Here is an 18,449-nt window from a genome sequence, read left to right on the forward strand (position 1 = left end):
GGGAATGACTAGTTTGGGAGGAAAATCCAGAAAAAGAAAGTTGATAAAATAACCTTTTTACAGTGCAAACATTTGTTGGCAAATGCTTTTATCCAAAGTTATAAAGAATTATTTAAAAATAACAGTTTAGTGTTAAGTGCCCTTCCCAAAGGCCCAACAAATTCTGATTATTAGTCTTAATCACTGAGTCGCCATTGCATCCAACCAGTCAGGGTTTGCATTGTGGCACGAACACTATAAGAGTGTGCAGACCTGACTGTGACCTTAAAATAGTCATGCACTAATTAAAATGAGTCCATAGTCTCCTAGTACTGATGTTCTATTCTTTCTCAAGCAACTGGGAAAAATAAGAATGATTCCCATCCATTTTGCTACAGGTGCTAATAGATGGCAGTTGCCTATTAGGTAAACAGCCCCATAATGCACAATTCATTTGAAATGCTCTATTCCATCAGTAGTGTCGTTTTTAGTTTATGTACATTTTGAAAAAAAGTTTTTAGATCATTTGAGACTTACTGGCATTGTGTGTGTATTTTTCCAGCAGTACCTTACAGATAGATTTCTGATATGTGGTGGAATCATGCTGTTGTCACACACATTCTGGTGGCCTTGTTTGGAATGGGATCATGGGTATCCGTAAACTCACTTTGGGTCGAACTGCCTGTGATTGTAAGGGTCTTGCCTGAAGGTAAACAATCTCTTTTCATTTTAATAATTGTATTTTCAGAGTGTATTAATCTTTCTCTAACATTAGTTGGAAGATCTGAAACATTTAAATGTAAAAAGCAAAATGTGCTTTTGCTTATTTATTACATTTCATGATGAATTTGTTTATTAGTAACCAGTACGTCATTGTGTCTTGTATTTTGGACTAAGATATCATTAATTGGAACTACTTGCTGCTAACTTGTTTTTTGTTTAATTCTCTGTTGATAGGATGGAATTTACCAGCGTATCTTTCTGTTCTAATTGCCTTAGGCAACATGGGTCCTCTGGTTGTCACCATAACCCATCACTTTGCTCCTGGACGACTGAATGAGCGTGTTATTATTCATATCATCCAGGGACTGGCAGTGGTTGCCTCAGTGTTTCTCGCCGTCTTCTGGTCTAAAGAAGTTACGGTATCTGGAACACCAAGATCTGTGCCTTTCCTGTTGCTCTCATTTGTGCTATCAATTGTCTGCTGTACCTCCATTGTGACCTTTTTGCCCTTTATGTACCGCTACCCCTCACAGTACATCCGGACGTTTTTTGTGGGCCAGGGGCTAAGTGCCCTTTTCCCTTGTATTGTGGCACTAGGGCAAGGTGTGGGTAAGCTGGAGTGTATAAAGACAGGCAATGAAACACACCCTCATTATCTCAAAGAGAACTTTCCTGCACAGGACTTCTTCTGGTTCTTGTGTGTGATGCTGGCCATCTCGGCACTCTCTTTCCTGGCTCTGACATTCAGAACTGCTACATCTTCTACATCAGAAGGGAATCATGATTTGAAGCAACACTTTGATAAAGGTCAAGAAGAGGAAGCCGATGTGTTACATGATGAAGAAACCCCAGTCTCTGAAAAAAAAGTTGAAGTTGAAGAAAAAAAACCGCCTGCGGCATCCTTTTGGAATCTACACAATGTCTACCTCCTCCTGCTACTTGGAATATCAAATGCTTTGACCAATGGAGTGTTACCATCAGTGCAGAGTTTCTCCTGCTTGCCCTATGGTACCATGGCCTTTCACCTTTCTGTCGTCTTGGGAAACATCGCAAACCCACTGGCGTGTTTTGTGGCCATGGCTGTCCTGCTTAGGTGGGTTCACAAATGCATATCGAAGAATAGTACAAGGGTTCTTTAAAATGTTTCCACACTTTTTAAAAACTCTATTTATTATGAATTTCAAGAACAAATTCCAACGCTCTTCTTCATAGTCACCTTCTGATGTATTTTACCCAGCGTCGTACCAACTTTTTGATGCCATCAGCAAAAAATGTTTTTGGTTGAGCACATTTACTGACAATTACTGACTGTAGTCCATCTATTTCTCTACAAACTTTTTGAGCCTGCCTTCACCCTGTTCTTCAATGGTCAGGACCACTACAGAGCAGGTATTATTTAAGTGGTGGATGATTCTCAGCACTGCAGTGATAATGACATGGTGGTGGTGTGTTTGTGTTGTGCTGCTATGAGTGGATAAGACACAGCAGCGCTGCTGGAGTTTTTAAATACCGTGTCCACTCACTGTCCACTCTATTAGACACTCCAACCTGGTTGGTCCACCTTGTAGATGTAAAGTCAGGCGATCGCTCATCTATTGCTGCTGTTTGAGTTGGTCATCTTCTAGACTTTCATCAGTGGTCACAGGATGCTGACAACGGGGCGCTGTTGGCTGAATGTTTTTGGTTGGTGGACTATTCACAGTCCAGCAGTGACAGTGAGGTGTTTAAAAACTCCATCAGCGCTGCTGTGTCTTATCCACTCATACCTGCACAACACGCACTAACACACCACCAATATGTCAGTGTCACTGCAGTGCTGAGAATGATCCAACACCCAAATAATACCTGCTCTGTAGTGGTCCTGGGAGAGTCCTGACCATTGAATAACAGCATGAAAGGGGGCTAACAAAGTATGCAGAGAAACAGATGGACTACAGTCAGTAATTGTAGAACTACAAAGTGCTTCTATATGGTAAGTGGAGCTGATAAAATGAACAGTGAGTGTAAAAACAAGGAGGTGGTTTTAATGTTATGGCTGATCGGTGTATATTTTTAGATAATTATTTTATTAAGACTGTACTGTTGTTATGCTTCCACACCATGTTATTGGGACTACTAAAGATTATTTTGGGGTAAATATTTTACCTTACAGACAGCTATTTGGATGAGTTTGGATAGGCTAAATACAATGTACTTTCTATTTTTAAAAAGTAAAAATTCTAAGCCATAGTACCATTAAATGAATTCTGTTATATCAACCGCAGGGCACTAAGGCAGGGCACTAATCCATCGTAGGGCTTTGGCATTTCCATAGTAGCCAGGTCGGCCAGTAACACTGCTAACATTAGAACCCGAATCCCAGAAGTGGTGGGCTAGCGTAATAGACCGCTGCACCACCCGAGTGCCTCCTTTATGCTAGTTTAATGTGTATATGCTCATATCTAATTTAGAAAGTGCATTTCTAAAGTCACATATATGAATACATTAACAAAAGCATTTGAAATAAATGAAACATAATAAAAATAAGTTTTCTAATAATTTTGTGCATGTTATAGGTCTAACTCCGGGCTTGGTGGTGTATTCCTTGGGGGAGGAGTGTTTGCAATTTATCTTGTTTGTCTGGCGGCTCTCAGTCCCTGTCCACCCCTATTAGGAAGCTATGCAGGAATGGCCTTGGTGGTAAGTAATTTTACTTAGTATGTTAATAACACTTTATGTAAAGGCTTAATCATGACACTGACATAAGACTGCCCCAATGCCAGTCAGGAAATACACAGTGGCATAACTAGGAGCTCATGGGCCCCAGTGCAAAAAAATAATAATTTGGGCCCCCTCAATTTAATATATATGCTGTATGCTGATAGCTGATCAGAATGAATTACTCATAAGTTCATGCGGCGTGCCTTGCGCTTAGCAAAGTCATGATACGAAAATATTGTGATATAATAATAATAATAACCTGGCGAGTGCAGCCAATGTGGGAGGCAGTGCGGTAGGGGGTTGACTTCATGTCGTGGAGGGCTTCCCCCCGGCCATGGGCCCCAGTGCACCTGCGCCCCCTGTAGTTATGCCCCTGGAAATACAACAGTGATATATCACCAGTACTGGTCATTGTAACCAGTCACTGCTTATGCTTATGTGATAGTTTCTTTAAATCATTCGTGGCGGCACGGTGGCTCAGTGGGTAGCACTGTTGCCTCACAGCAAGAAGGTCCTGGGTTCGATCCCCAGGTGGGGCGGTCCAGGTCCTTTCTGTGTGGAGTTTGTATGTTCTCCCCGTGTCTTTGTGGGTTTCCTCCCTCAGTCCAAAGACATGCAAGTGAGGTGAACTGCAGATACTAAATTGTCCATGACTGTGTTTGATATAACCTTGAGAACTGATGAACCTTGTGTAATGAGTAACTACCGTTCCTGTCATGAATGTAACCAAGTGTAAAACATGACGTTAAAATCCTAATAAACAAACAAACTTTACATTATTCACTGCTTGCCTTTACATTGACAATAATTGCAAAATCTTTAAATCAATTTAGTTAGGAAAAAAATTGGACCGAATTGTAAACCTTGTTAATACTGTAATTGTGGATTAAATTAACATGATTGCCACATTCCTGGAGGGATAAAACTGAATGCAGCAGCAGAGCAAGAAAATACGAACTACTATGTTGATGTTTTAAATGCTACCCTAATAGCAGTATTGTAGTACTGGACTGAAATTTGGCTTGTGAATCCTGCTCTGGCTTTGATCAATCCCAAAAGCTGAGGCTAATAATCACTTTCTCTCCTCAGGTGATCTCCTGGATAATCTTCACAGGCTTGTTTTCCTACCTGAAGGTTGTGGTTAGCACTCTGCTTCATGAAGCTGGGCATACTGCTTTGCTCTGGTGTGGAGTCTTCATCCAGGCTGGCTCTCTCATTGGAGCACTTTCTATGTTCCCTCTAGTCAGCGTCTACCAGGTCTTTAAACAGGCTCAGGACTGTGTCAACAACTGCAATTTATAACATTCACTTTGTGCCTTTAAATGGTGAGTTGAATTATGGGAGGTTGTGCAATTTAAAATATATACTGTATAAAATAAAAAAAACAACAGTAAAATAAATTAAAAGCTCACTCATGTTTGAGGGTGATACAAGTCAGCTGGTTACTTATCTAGAGTGTTTTAACAAGCGACAACGTAATAACTAACATTGTCTAAATATTGTTCTACTCTAATACAATACATGAATGGAGGTGCTGTCTAATACTGGAATTAGACGTATTAAGAAGTTCTGCCAGAGCTTAGAGCATATTTTTGTATTTGTAACTCATGTTTTACACGGGGACCTGTTTCTACATTTTTGTCCACATATTTGCTAACATTACCAAGACCTTTACAACAACTAACGTATGTTTTTAAATACGTGTAAAAAAACGTGTATTCCAAGTAAGTAAAAGTATCATAAAAATGTTATTTTTGTCTTAAAAGTCAGCATGCATGAAAAGAAAATAGTTCAGTTTGAGCTATAATGACCGCTCATAGGCCCAAAGAAATCTACCTCTGGTGCTTGTTAGTGGATAGTAACTGTCCAACTTCTCCAAGTTAGCAAGGGTTTATTAAGACTGAAGAGTTTGAGATCTTTAGACATACATATGAAGCGGTTAGGGTTGTGTTGATGCATTACTGAGATTATACTGTTTTGTTATGTGATGTGTTGCATCATTGGAAGGTTTATTTTTAGCACTGTGTTTGATATTGTTAGTAAGTATGCTACTGCTAATGATGGCCTATTAAAGATAAAGATTTATTCAAAACCTATATCACCCATGTGAAAAATTAATTGCTCCCCTCAACCTAATAACTGCTGGTGCCACCCATCAAACATTTTGGATAACTTGTGATGAATCATTTACATCACAGTGGAGGAATTTTGGTCCATTAGACATTGCAAAATTGTTTTAATTCAGCTCATTTAAAAAGTTTTGAGCATGAATGGCCCATTTAAGGTCTCACCACAGCAACTCAATGGGAATAAAGTCAGGACTTTGACAGATTCCCAGCCTTAGGTCACTAACTGACGAGTGGACATTTTCCTTTAGGTTATTTTGATAGAGCAGAATTTATGGTTCCATTAATTATGACAAGTCACCCAGGTCCTAGGGTAGAAAAGTAGCCCCAGACCATCAGACTACCTTCACCAGGTTTGTTAGTATGATTTTTTTTTTATTTATTTTTTTTTTTTAATGCATTTTCTCCTCTTTTCTCCCGATTTTTTTTAGTGCATCAAATTTTTACCCAATTGCGTTTTGCTTCCTCTCTACTGGTGCTGACCCCTGCCCCAATTGAGGAGAGTGAACTGACACACGCCCCCCTGTGCAGTAGCCGACTGCATCTTTTTCACCTGCACGAGGCGAGTTCATATGTGGATCAGCTTTGTGTACGGAGAGCCACACCCTGATCACATTATTCCCCAACTCTGTGCAGACACCATCAATCAGCCAGCAGAGGTTGTAATTGCATCAGTTATGAGATCCCAGCTCTGACTTGAGCAGCAAGCCAATAGTTGTTCATATTGCCGCCCTGGCAGAGCTGAGATTGGATACGATGTATTCGAAATCCCAGCTCTGGTGTGCTAGTGCATTTTACCACTGCGCCACCTGAGTGGCCCTGGTATGATTTTTTAAAAATAGAATGTGGTGATAGCTTTATGCCAAATGTAACTATACCCATGTCTTGCAAAGAGTTTCACTTCTGACTATGTTTGAACTTGTTCATCACTGTTTTTGAATGTTTATATATTATATTATATTATATTATATAATATGTATATACCCTCAAGAACAAAAAACGCTGTTTGTTTGCATTGTTAGACTCTGTAATAGCACTGATAAACTACACAGTAGATGACAGTGTACGATTAGTAAGCACTAAAATCCAGAAATAAATTATCAACATGGCTGCACATGAGGTGTGCACGATATTTAACAATTTAAAGAGCATGTTGCATCTATATCACTGTATTGTTGGATCCTGGAAGCCCAGGCTTGTTTTTTTTCCCCCTACTGCTAATAATTTGACCACAGTAGCAAATACTCAGGAACTGTAGACAAACTTGCAAGCCACCTCAATCAGGGCTTTGATCTGGAGAGATTCAGTAAAGAGAAATGATATCAAATTTCCTGTTCTCTATCTTCTAACTTTATTATAGGGAAATACCAAATGCTGTTTTATTGGTAATGGGAGCCTGTAAGTATTAAATGTAGGTGTGCCAATAATTGTGTGTTTTGTCAAAAACATTTATTTTTATTAGTTAAATATTTTCTTTCTTTTTTTCCAGTGTGAAATTAGGCTGTAAGATAAGTGCTGTCAAGTCTATTCTGACCTCTGGTGACCATAAATAGTGTTTCTTCAGAACATCCAATTTTCTGTTAGGGTCTTCAGATATTAATATACACTATATGGCCAAACGTATTTGGACACCTGATCATGAGCTTTATGGACATCCCATTTTAAAAACAAAAGTATTAAAATAGTGACCTCTGTGTGATCTTTTTAGCTATAACAACAGCCACACTTCTGAGAAGGCTTCTCACAAGATTTTGACGTATGTCCGTGGACATTTGTGCCCATTTAGTCAAACAGAATTTGCATGGCTTGGCACTGAAAGTCTTAATTGACATTCCATTTATACTAAAGCTGTTCAGCGGGGCTAAGGTCAGGGATCAGGTAAAGGGTCTTCTCTAAACTGTAATTGATGTAATTGATTTATTACACCTGTTTGCAATTGTTGCACCTGAAATGCATGACTTAAAAAAATCAGGAGTGTTCCAATACTTTTGTCCATTTAGTGTATGATTTTTGTGAGTTCTACCATGATGATTTATATTTCTGGTTATGTTTTGTTGCTGTTAGGATGATGGTTTAGTTTTGAACCCTCTGACTTGGTTATAACAGTTTTTGTAATGTACTAACATGCTGATTTCTCTGATTCATCTTTTTGTGTTTTTGGATGTATTAAGATAGTCCAACCTGTGAAATAAACTCATTTATAATGACTGACTTTACACTAATTAAATTGTATTTCTAATATTTTAAATAAATTGTTGCAATTATTTTGTATTTGGTGTTTTTGCATACTTTTGTCAATTTTACTCTATTAATGTGCACTGTAACACATGAAAGAGTGTCCACAATCTGCTGTAAGATTACCTGAAGCAGACAGGAGTTGCTTTCTTGCATGTTATATAATACAGCCATTATTTATGAGATCAGGTGAAGTTTTCCTCAAGCTTACTAAACTTACTTAACCAAGCTTTCTTAAGCCTGCGTTGTTACAGGAGACTATTGGCTGTCATACTGTCCTGTATCATAATTCACCCAAAACAGTATGATGCTCAGTGTGTCGGAAATTTTGTGCATTTTTGTGTAAGAGCATGAGGTGTGTTATTAAAATATATTAAAAATAAAAGTGTGAAAATACAAGGTTTAAAAAAACAGCTTTTAGGCATTTACTTCTGTGTAACTGTCTGTGTTAAAGTACACCACATTCATGTATTAATTTTGGAGATGATGAGTCTACAAAGTCTCATCTGGACTTAGTCTGCAGTAACACTTTAATCTAGGGTGTCCACCTTTGATAAAACATCAACAGGAAGGTCCTAGTAGTTGGTCAGAGAATGCACACCCACAGGTCTTTGTAAATGATCAGAAGTACACACACCTAAAACCAGACTATGAATGCTTCAGGTCCAACTGAGTAGTTCACTTGTGAGTACCTCATCTTTATCTTTTCAAAATGAAAAATATTAAGCATAAATATGTATTATTTATTATTAATATTTATTATACATACAATTATTGAGAGCAGAGTTTGTGTTTGATTTAGTTGAGAAATATTTTATTTGAAATTAGAGAATTTAAAGGTTTATTGATTGAATTGCTATTTATAATAGTTTTGCAGCAAAGTGGACAGAAAATTGTTTAAGTCTGTACTTACTGTGGAGCAGCTTTTCAAAACAGTCCACGTTTCCTTGCATTGTCCCTAAACTAATTCAGCACTGCTTGACTGCAAGATCAAAGCAGAGATCATCATGGATAAAATGCATTTTATAGATTATTTGCTTTCGCAGATACTGGCTTTTACAGGCTATTTTCACATGAATTTTAGCTAATTACACTCATTTAATAGTATTTCATGTTATAAAAAAAAGTTGTATTCTGGTTTTAGTGCACTATGCATAAAAATAAAACCAGTGGTGTAAAGTAACGAAGTAATAATACTTAGTTACAGTACTTTTAATACTTTTACATTTAATATCAGAAAATTACTTTTGATACTTAAGTACATTAAAAATACTTTTACAATACAAAAGATACTTTTAGACTTTTACCCAAGTAATATTTTAAAAGGTGACTTTTACTTCTATCAAAGTAAATTTCTGGTAAGATATTTGTACTTTTACTCAAGTATGGCTTTCAGCTACTTTATACACCATTGAATAAAACTCAAATGCATAATGGATCACAGATCATAATGAGTTTCATGTTTACTACGCATTTTTGGTTAAAGGAAACTGTTAACCAACAATAATTCACCAAGTTTCCTAATAATTGACAACATTTTGTCTTAGAGCTGTTATCGTTAAAACTATCTACCAAAGGTCATTAAAGAAGCAAAGCATGCCATTGAGTTACTTAAAAGATTCAATTCTTCCAAACTTTACTTCAGAACAGTTGGAGCATGTAAAATGTAAATAAAATAACAGGGACTGGTTTGTAAATGAACCACCCCAAATCAGAAAAAAATTGGGACAGTATGGAAAATGCAAAATTTAAAAACCACTGTTTCTTACATTGACTTATTTCATTGCAGATAGTATGAACCCAAGATATTTCATGTTTCTCTGGTCAACTTTATTTAATTTGTATTTTTTCTTTTTTCATACTATCTCAACATTTTCTGATTAGAGGTTGTATCTTGACTTGTATTTTAATAAAACTAAAGACCTTAAATATTGTAGGACAAATATTAAATGTTTTAATTTATCAGCTATACTGTGTTCATTAAATATAGAAAATGTCATGCTTGCAACAAATTAAAAGTTCATTTAACAGAAATTTAACACTAGCAGCAACCCAAGCAACATCTGCTTTTGGTCAAGAATCCATCTTTGCCACCTAAGAATCATCAAAAAGGAAAGACCAAGGCTAAAAACCATTACTCAGTGTCAATAAACACTGTTAGTTTTAACACCAACAAAAGCAAGAAAATACACTTTGCACAGTGGAAGCCATTTGTTACTTAAAATTGCTGCTAACTTTTCTGGGCTGAAAAGGGCTGATGCAAAGTGGAAACGTACTGTGGTCTGTCAAGTCACCCTTTTTAGTGCACTCCTTTGAGGGCATTATTGACACTAAAAGATTTTTAAACATTTTAAAGCAAGATATGCTGCTTTCTGAACAATGTTCTTTGGGGATATACAGGCTTGTTTTCTTATGACAACGGCAAGCCACTTTTTAAAATGTGTTCCAACAACATGACAGGATAAGCAGTATAAGTATGTGTACTAGACTACCAGCAGTCCAGATGTTTCCTATTGAACTGATGCAACATGGGTTGGAATATTTTTTTATTAAAAAAAAAGCTATAAAAATTGAAAGATAAAACATAAAATGTGTGTTTTTTATGTAGATTAGATAATTTAAAATCCACTGCTGTCTGCTTTGGCGGCACGGTGGCTCGGTGGGTAGCACTGTTGTATCACAGCAAGAAAGTCCTGGGTTCGATCCCCATGCGGGCGGTCCAGGTCCTTTCTGTGTGGAGTTTGCATGTTCTCCCTGTGTCTGCGTGGGTTTCCTCCGGGAGCTCCGGTTTCCTCCCACAGTCCAAGAACATGCAGTCAGGTTAATTGGAGACACTGAATTGCCCTATAGGTGAATAAGTGTGTGTATGTGTGTGTGTATGTGTGTATGTCCTGCGATGGACTGGGCGCCCCGTCCAGGGTGTTACTGTGTGCCTTGCGCCCATTGAAAAGCTGGGATAGGCTCCAGCACCCCCACCCCCCCAACCCTAATTGGATAAGCGGTTAAGAAAGTGAGTGCTGTCTGTTTTTATTAACATTGTATTCTTACTGTTCCAGTTTGTTTATTAATGTATTTTAATTACACCCCCCCCCCCCCCACACACACACACACACATCTTCTGACATGTGAAGCTCTTGCAGCTTTTAACACATTTTATAATCACACTACAGTAGTAGTTAATGTTGCAGCGGAAGAGAGGTGCATCCCCATCTGGCCCTTCTTCCCTCAGACATTGGAAATTGTGTCTGTTGAGTACCCAACCAGGATTGAATTTTGGTCTCCATGCTGCTGAACTGGCACATTAAACTGTTGTGCCACCTGAGTGCTCCAAGAATGCCATTTTTAGAGTACATTTTTTTCTTCAATTAGTGATGCTATTTAAAAATTCATATCACAAAAGACACATACTATAGCTTTATAAAAATGTGATTATATGAATTATATAATGCAAAGGTAATATACAACAATATATATTCTATAACTAATTGAAAAGTTTATTAATTGTGATTAATTGCAATATTAATTGTGATTGGTGTGTTATTCTGGTTTATATTTTAACTTGTGTTTTTGTTACTATTAATTAATCCAGGTTAAAGACAAGGTCAACATGTCCTTCCTTACTCATGTGTTAGCCTGCCTGTTTGGAATGGGTTCCTGGGTGACCATTTGTGGCCTTTGGGTTGAGCTGCCCCTCATTGTTCCTCAGGTTCCTGAAGGCTGGTACCTTCCATCCTTCCTCTCCATCCTAACCCAGATTGCCAACATTGGCCCTTTGTTTGTCACCCTAATGCATCGATTTCAACCAGGAAAGCTCAACGAAAGAGCTGTGATCTATTTTATTATCAGTTTTGGGGTCCTAGCAAGCCTCCTGTTGGCTTTCTTCTGGAAAGACACACTTGTGGTGCAAGGACTTGAGCATAGCGTTCCTCTCCTCCTTCTCACTTTTTTCATCTCAATAGTGGACTGTACTTCATCTGTGACTTTCCTGCCCTTCATGATGCAGCTCAGGCCAGAGTATCTTACCAGCTATTACATAGGTGAAGGTTTGAGTGGGCTGGTACCAGCTTTAGTGGCAATGATTCAAGGAGTGGGTGTTATGAAGTGTGTCAATAATACCCAGACTTTAAATTCTAATGGTACTTTGCAACTTGAGAGCAGGAATGGGTCTGTGGAATCTGACTACTTGGTACCACACTACCTACCAGCCAATTTCTCACCGGAGGCTTTCTTTGTATTCCTGGCAGCCATGATGATTGTCTGCTTGGTAGCTTTCCTGCTTTTAAACTGCCTCCCTTCAGTGGCCCGAGAGTTTTCTGTCAGCAACAGATGCCAGGATGCAATTAGAGATTCAGATTTTGAAAAGGAAAATAAACGTATTGAGCAAAAACCCATGATGAATACTTTGAATGGTGTAAAAAAGTTTAAGAGTATGTTTGGAAAGGGAACGTACAGCTGGAAACAGGTGGTGTACATTTTCGTCATTCTTGCCTGGGTGAATGCTCTGACCAACTCTGTGCTGCTGTCTGTTCAGTCCTACTCATGTCTACCATATGGAAACCAAGCTTATCATTGGTCTGCCACCATGGCATCTGTAGCAAACCCTTTGACTTGCCTCTTTGTCATGTTCTACTCTCAAAGGTGAGCTGTCTTGTTTATAGGACTTTTATATTATTTGCTGACAACAGAATTCTGAGACAAGAAGAATTAGTTCTGAGTTCTTTCCATGCCTGTTCAACAGGTCACTGGTGCTGATGGGCTTTTTAACTGCTTTTGGCTCTGTTATTGGTGCTTACATCATGGGCATGGCAGTGCTAAGTCCCTGTCCGCTGCTTGTCAACCACACAGCTGGAGCTATTCTAATAGTAAGTTGTTTTTCATTTTTTGTAACATAACTTTTTAGTTGGTATACAGTTGCAAAAAAGTTTAAATTACTTGAATTTTAGATATCATATGTCGATATCTGATCTTTATTCAAAAATCCAAACCAATAAACCAAAATCAAGATCTAAAATTGCATTTAAACCCATGTATTACATGTATAACATGTAGCTGCTGAATTGACTTACACAACAGTGAGGATAAATATTAGACCATTCAGGGATTTCCCCTGTTTGGTCATGCCACAGAATCTTGGACTAGGTCATTGTAAAACACATTTTGTATTTTGCAGTTATAGCATTTTTCCACTCTACTGGAAGGGTTTCCCCACAAAGGAATTTGTTCCCATCCTGTGGTTAGACATTTAAAGTTAAAGTTAATTCTAAATTGTTCAAATGGATTGAGATCAGGGCTCCGTGCAGAGTTTCACCAAACAAAACATGACACATGTCTTTATGTACAGGGGAACAGTCATACTGAAACAGGAAAGGGACTTTTTATTTAAAGACTATATAGAGTTTATATACCTGTTAGCAATGGATGAGGCTGAAACACAAATTGCTAACAGTAATTAGGAGGGGGTGTCCACAGTGGGTGGCACAGCAGTCTATTACATTAGCCCACTACCACTGAGATCTGGGTTTGGTGCTGACTGGGCCCAAGCTTATCTTAAATGGTCCAACAGACAGTGGAAATGTGTGCTGTGTTTAAATGAGTCCACAGTTCAGCTTGTTTTCAGGAAAAGACATTAAGTCTTTATTGTCAAAGATCAAATAATATTAATATAAAATAGTAATAAATAAATAAAGCTTGCTTCTTTTTTTACAGAGCAACAAACACATTAAACATCCATAATGAATGTGTTTGTAACTATAGTGATACGTAATGTAATGCCAAACCCTTGGTTAAAAATTGTTTACACACCTAATCTCTGCATGATCAGTTACTGTGCACAGTAAACACATAAAAAGTATAACTGTTTGTTATCAGATTAGGCAGAAAGTAATAATCTGTTAATCCCAATTTGCATTTAGATCAGACCACAATGTTTAATACATACGTAATTGAAATGTATTCACACACAGTGCAACTGTATATTCTGCAGGTGTTTCTAAAGCTACTCATTGAAAAGGTTGGTTTAATGATTACATGCTGGTAATAATAAACTTTTTTTCACAGATTGCAGCCTGGACTTTGTTTATTCTCACACTGTCCTATGTGAAGGTGATAATCGCAATAATCCTGAGGGATGAAGGTCACAGTGCTCTCGTGTGGTGTGGTGCAGTAGTGCAGTTAGGCTCATTAATAGGGTCTGTAATCATGTTTCCTTTGGTCAATGTGTACAACTTGTTTTTCTCAGGAGATCCATGCAACACCAGCTGCTAATGTCACAAACAATCTTCCATAGATCATGTACTTTACAAAAAGTATATGTATAAGTATATGTATATGTAAATGTAATTGAATAACATGACTAAATACTATTAAAACTTTCACAAACCATATCATTAATGCCTTAAACTGTATATATAGACATGTACTATGTTTTCTAGTGTTACTGATTTTTTTAATGTAACAAAAAGTGTGCTAAATTGGGTTTTAAATAAACTTTAAATACAGCATAAACTGGTTGCTGCTCCAGATTAGTTTTTGTTGTTAAATAGACAGTTATGTTGTTTTAAACTGGGTAGGCTGATGATAATTACTCACTCACTCACTTTCTTAACCGCTTATCCGAGTCTATCCCAGCTTTTCAGTGGGCGCAATGCACACAGTAACACCCTGGACGGAGCAACAGTCCATCGCAGGGCAGACACACATACACACACCCTTTCACCTATAGGGCAATTCAGTGTCTCCAATTAACCTGACTGCATGTTTTTGGACTGTGGGAGGAAACCGGAGCTCCCGGAGGAAACCCACGCTGACACGGGGAGAACATGCAAACTCTGCACAGAAAATGTTTTTTTATTGTTTATTTTACCAACTACTTTTTTACTAATCAGAGTTGCAATGGGTACTGCAAAACTACGAGTACAACTGCAGTGTACAGCTAATGCAGTGCCTTAATTTTTGTATTGATAAATTCACAGATTCTACAAAATTGAATAGCACAGTATAGTGGTAGCCTAGTGAGTAGAACAGTCGGAAGATTGTTGGTTCAAATCCAGACTCTGCTATACATCCACTGTTGGGGCCTTGAGCAAGGGCCTTAACCCTGTCTGCTCTTGTAGTGCCTTACTAAAGCTGACTTGCGCTCTGACCCCAGCTTCCAAACAAGCTGAGAAATGCGGAAAATCATTTTATTGTACTGTACACGTGAATACACTGATCAGTCATAACATTAAAACCACCTCCTTGTTTCTACACCCACTGTCCATTTTATCAGCACCACTTACCAAATAGAAGCACTTTGTAGTTCTACAATTACTGACTGTAGTCCATCTGTTTCTCTGCATGCTTTGTTAGCCCCCTTTCATGCTGTTCTTCAATTGTCAGGACCCTCACAGGATCACTACAGAGCAGGTATTATTTAGGTGGTGGATGATTCTCAGCACTGCAGTGACACTGACATGGTGGTGGTGTGTTAGTGTGTGTTGTGCTGGTATAAGTGGATCAGACACAGCAGCGCTGCTGGAGTTTTTAAATACCGTGTCCACCTACTGTCCACTCTATTAGACACTCCTACCTAGTTGGTCCACCTTGTAGATGTAAAGTCAGAGACGATCGCTCATCTATTGCTGCTGTTTGAGTGGTCACAGGACGCTGCCCACAGAGCGCTGTTGGCTGGATATTTTTTTAGGTTGGTGGACGACTCTCAGTCCAGCAGTGACAGTGAGGTGTTTAAAAACTCCAGCAGCGCTGCTGTGTTTTATCCACTCATACCAGCACAACACACACTAACACACCACCACCATGTCAGTCAGGCACGTGCACAGATAGACCCCTAGTGGTGCTCAAGCGCCTGCCCTGTCATCAATTCCCCCCAAAAGTGTTATGATATCTGACGGGCATTTATTTGAGTTCTTGTGAGAATTCTGCCCCGATCTGATTCCCGCCTTGCCCCTCCCTCCTCCTCCGGTTAGCACTCATGCAGTGCTGAGTGCCAGGCCAAACCGCTGCTACACACTTACTACAGACAGGTAATGACAGTGTTTCATACAAAGAGCATCCATGCATAACACAGAGCCTACATGTTCTGTACTCATGAGTCAGGAAATTTCAAAGCCTTGTCCAGCTGTTTAACATTCGTTTAACATGTTTTTATAAAACACCTAACACCTACTTGTTTTACGAATTCTTACACAGATTAAAGTAGGCTACATACTACAAAAACTATTTTATAATAATTTTAAGGTTAAATGTATTTATTTAAAGAAAAATTAAAATGAAACCGCTGATCAAGCGCCAAGTCCAGCTAACGCGTTAGGGAGCGTCATCAAACTAACAGAGAAACGTAGGAAACATTTATCTGCACTTATTACAGATAAATAAATCCATTCAAGTCTTTTAATATATTGATGGAATCATGTCAAACTATTTTTTATAAACACATATTAATGTTCCTCACGAGCTACAAACCTTGTTTTATAGATAATGCTTTTATTTTAATTTTATTTTAATTTATAGTTAAAATCAGTAAATCCATAATATTTTTATATTAGAGACAAATCTATTAAACTCTAAGATAATTTATTATAATAATGTCAAACTATTTTTAATATACTGTACACTTATTAATGTCCCTCACAACCTACAAACTTTGTTTTATAAATACTGCTTTTATTTCAAGTCAAGTAGCTCTCACAGTAAAGTGTTGAAAATAGATACAAACGAGTTATTTTCATGCAAGCATTTATACTTCAACAGTTGAGGTTTACAAATGAGGAATAATTAACATTACAAACTAATATATGTAGAAGGCTAAATAAAACGCTCTATGATATAGAACAGCATACAAAAAATGATGAATAAATAGGAAAATGTTATTTAGCTGTTTATTTGATTTTATTGGCATAATAATAGGCCCATTGTTAACATTAACTACCCAAAGTAGGTTTCTGATTTGAAATCAAAGGTAGGTCTTAAGTTGAGCTACATGACAGTCTGGTGAGGTAAATTGATACTAGTAATGGTATATTATTAGTGTAATGCTTCAACTCTGTCATAAAACAGTAAAATGATGTATACTGTGTTCTCCCCTTTATGGAGATTCAGTATTCAGTTCAAATTTTGCAGCATAATGCCAAGAAAAGAAAAGTTACAAAAGCAGAAAGAAAAGAAACTACAGCAAGCAGCTCAGGGGAGCAGCTCTCTTTTATCCTGGATTAGGCCATCTACCAGTAAAGCAAATGAGGGAGATGTATCAGTATCAGTTGTTTGGTTATTAAAAAGCGTGCACAATATGGCCTTGTTTTTGCCTGTTTTTAATTTATTTATGCAATTTGATCATTTGAGTTATTTGATTAGATGTGTATTGATTGTGTTAACAAAATAAATATGTAAGTTAAATATTCCACTGTTTTTTTTTTATTTTACTAATAAGTTTGGGCGATGGGTGCCCTTTTTTTTTGGCTTGAGCACCTGCCCCCAAAAATGTCTGTGCACGTGCCTGATGTCAGTGTCACTGCAGTGCTGAGAATCATCCACCACCTAAATAATACCTACTCTGTAGTGATCCTATGGGGGTCCTGACCATTGAAGAACAGCATGAAAGGGGGCTAACAAAGCATGTAGAAAAACAGATGGACTACAGTCAGTAATTGTAGAACTACAAAGTGCTTCTATATGGTAAGTAGAGCTGATAAAATGGACAGTGAGTGTAGAAACAAGGAGGTGGTTTAATGTTATGGCTGATCGGTGTATGTATATATGACAAATAAAGCCATTCTTATTTGCTGGAGTATAAATAATTCTGCTTCACCTTGTAGTTGACTTTGTAACCACTTGATGGCATTGTCCATCAATTTTAGCATCCACTTCACGTAGTTTACGAACATTCCTCAGTGAGTGATTGCAAGGACATTAGGTGCATAATGTAATCAAAAGATTTATAATATTCTGAGAAATCTTTGTGTATAAATGGCAAGACCAAACATCACTACTTGTCCATGATTTAAAATGATTTAAAATTTATTAAAGTGTTTTAGTCAATTTAATTTAGACCTCATTACACATTAAATTAAAAAAATAAGAATTCATTAAACTCCACCAAAGCAGGAATGTATGTCATTTTACTCAATTCCTTTAGAAACAGAAGTTTCACAAATGTTACCACTGCCTACCTTGATCTCCCACAACTATAGTTTCAAGATGATAGCTATTTAGTAAAGAAGTCAACCATGTTTTTATTTGTAAGCAGTAAAGACTGTGGTTATGTTCTTTTTGGTGCATGTCTGTAACATAACTAGCAGGAGGACTGTAAGTGAGTTTACCACTACTCTAATCACATCTATTCAACAATTCAATTTTATTGTGTTCTTCAGATATTTTCTTTTTATTTGCAACACTAGGGATAAAGTAAACCATAAAGATGCAGGGCTTTACTGGGGACGTTTACACAACCTACTAATAGCTGTGTTATTTCTGGGGTCTGGCTTTGATAAAAACACCCGGTCAGGGAGGGCTCCGTCACCATGGCTGTGTCACTGGGGATTCATGCCCATGGAAAATATGCCTGCCATCTTGGTGTCACAGGGGTCCTGGCACAAAGCCTGAGCCAAGCAGCTGTTTTTCTAATAGTAGACTTCTGATTTGTTTTCTTCTTAGCTGCTTTTCCTCTTCTTTGGTAAAGTTTTTGTCTTCCTA

General features: G+C 37.7%; 2 protein-coding genes across 2 annotated transcripts; both read left to right on the forward strand.

The window, feature by feature from the left end:
• The first annotated feature begins 983 nt into the window (after positions 1-983).
• Positions 984-4,704, forward strand: LOC134301495 (solute carrier family 52, riboflavin transporter, member 2-like). Its single transcript, XM_062986205.1, has 3 exons — positions 984-1,795; positions 3,258-3,381; positions 4,492-4,704. Exons 1-3 carry the CDS (start codon positions 984-986, stop codon positions 4,702-4,704), a joined length of 1,149 nt encoding a protein of 382 aa, XP_062842275.1.
• Positions 4,705-11,370: 6,666 nt separating this feature from the next.
• Positions 11,371-14,027, forward strand: si:ch73-196l6.5 (riboflavin transporter 2). The gene is made up of 3 exons (XM_062990782.1): positions 11,371-12,401; positions 12,502-12,632; positions 13,828-14,027. The coding sequence occupies exons 1-3, from the start codon at positions 11,371-11,373 to the stop codon at positions 14,025-14,027; spliced, it is 1,362 nt and encodes a 453-aa protein (XP_062846852.1).
• Positions 14,028-18,449: the final 4,422 nt, after the last annotated feature.

Source organism: Trichomycterus rosablanca, chromosome 2 (genome assembly GCF_030014385.1).
Source record: "Trichomycterus rosablanca isolate fTriRos1 chromosome 2, fTriRos1.hap1, whole genome shotgun sequence".
Lineage (NCBI taxonomy): Eukaryota > Metazoa > Chordata > Actinopteri > Siluriformes > Trichomycteridae > Trichomycterus > Trichomycterus rosablanca.

Bases quoted from the DNA above. Each gene is read 5' to 3' on its own strand.
- LOC134301495 (XM_062986205.1), top strand. From the start codon at position 984: ATGGGTCCTCTGGTTGTCACCATAACCCATCACTTTGCTCCTGGACGA. The intron at 1,796-3,257 runs GTGGGTTCACAA...TGCATGTTATAG, and splicing joins GCCATGGCTGTCCTGCTTAG to GTCTAACTCCGGGCTTGGTG. The intron at 3,382-4,491 runs GTAAGTAATTTT...TTCTCTCCTCAG, and splicing joins ATGCAGGAATGGCCTTGGTG to GTGATCTCCTGGATAATCTT.
- si:ch73-196l6.5 (XM_062990782.1), top strand. From the start codon at position 11,371: ATGTCCTTCCTTACTCATGTGTTAGCCTGCCTGTTTGGAATGGGTTCC. The intron at 12,402-12,501 runs GTGAGCTGTCTT...CCTGTTCAACAG, and splicing joins GTCATGTTCTACTCTCAAAG to GTCACTGGTGCTGATGGGCT. The intron at 12,633-13,827 runs GTTTTTCATTTT...CACAGATTGCAG, and splicing joins AGCTATTCTAATAGTAAGTT to CCTGGACTTTGTTTATTCTC.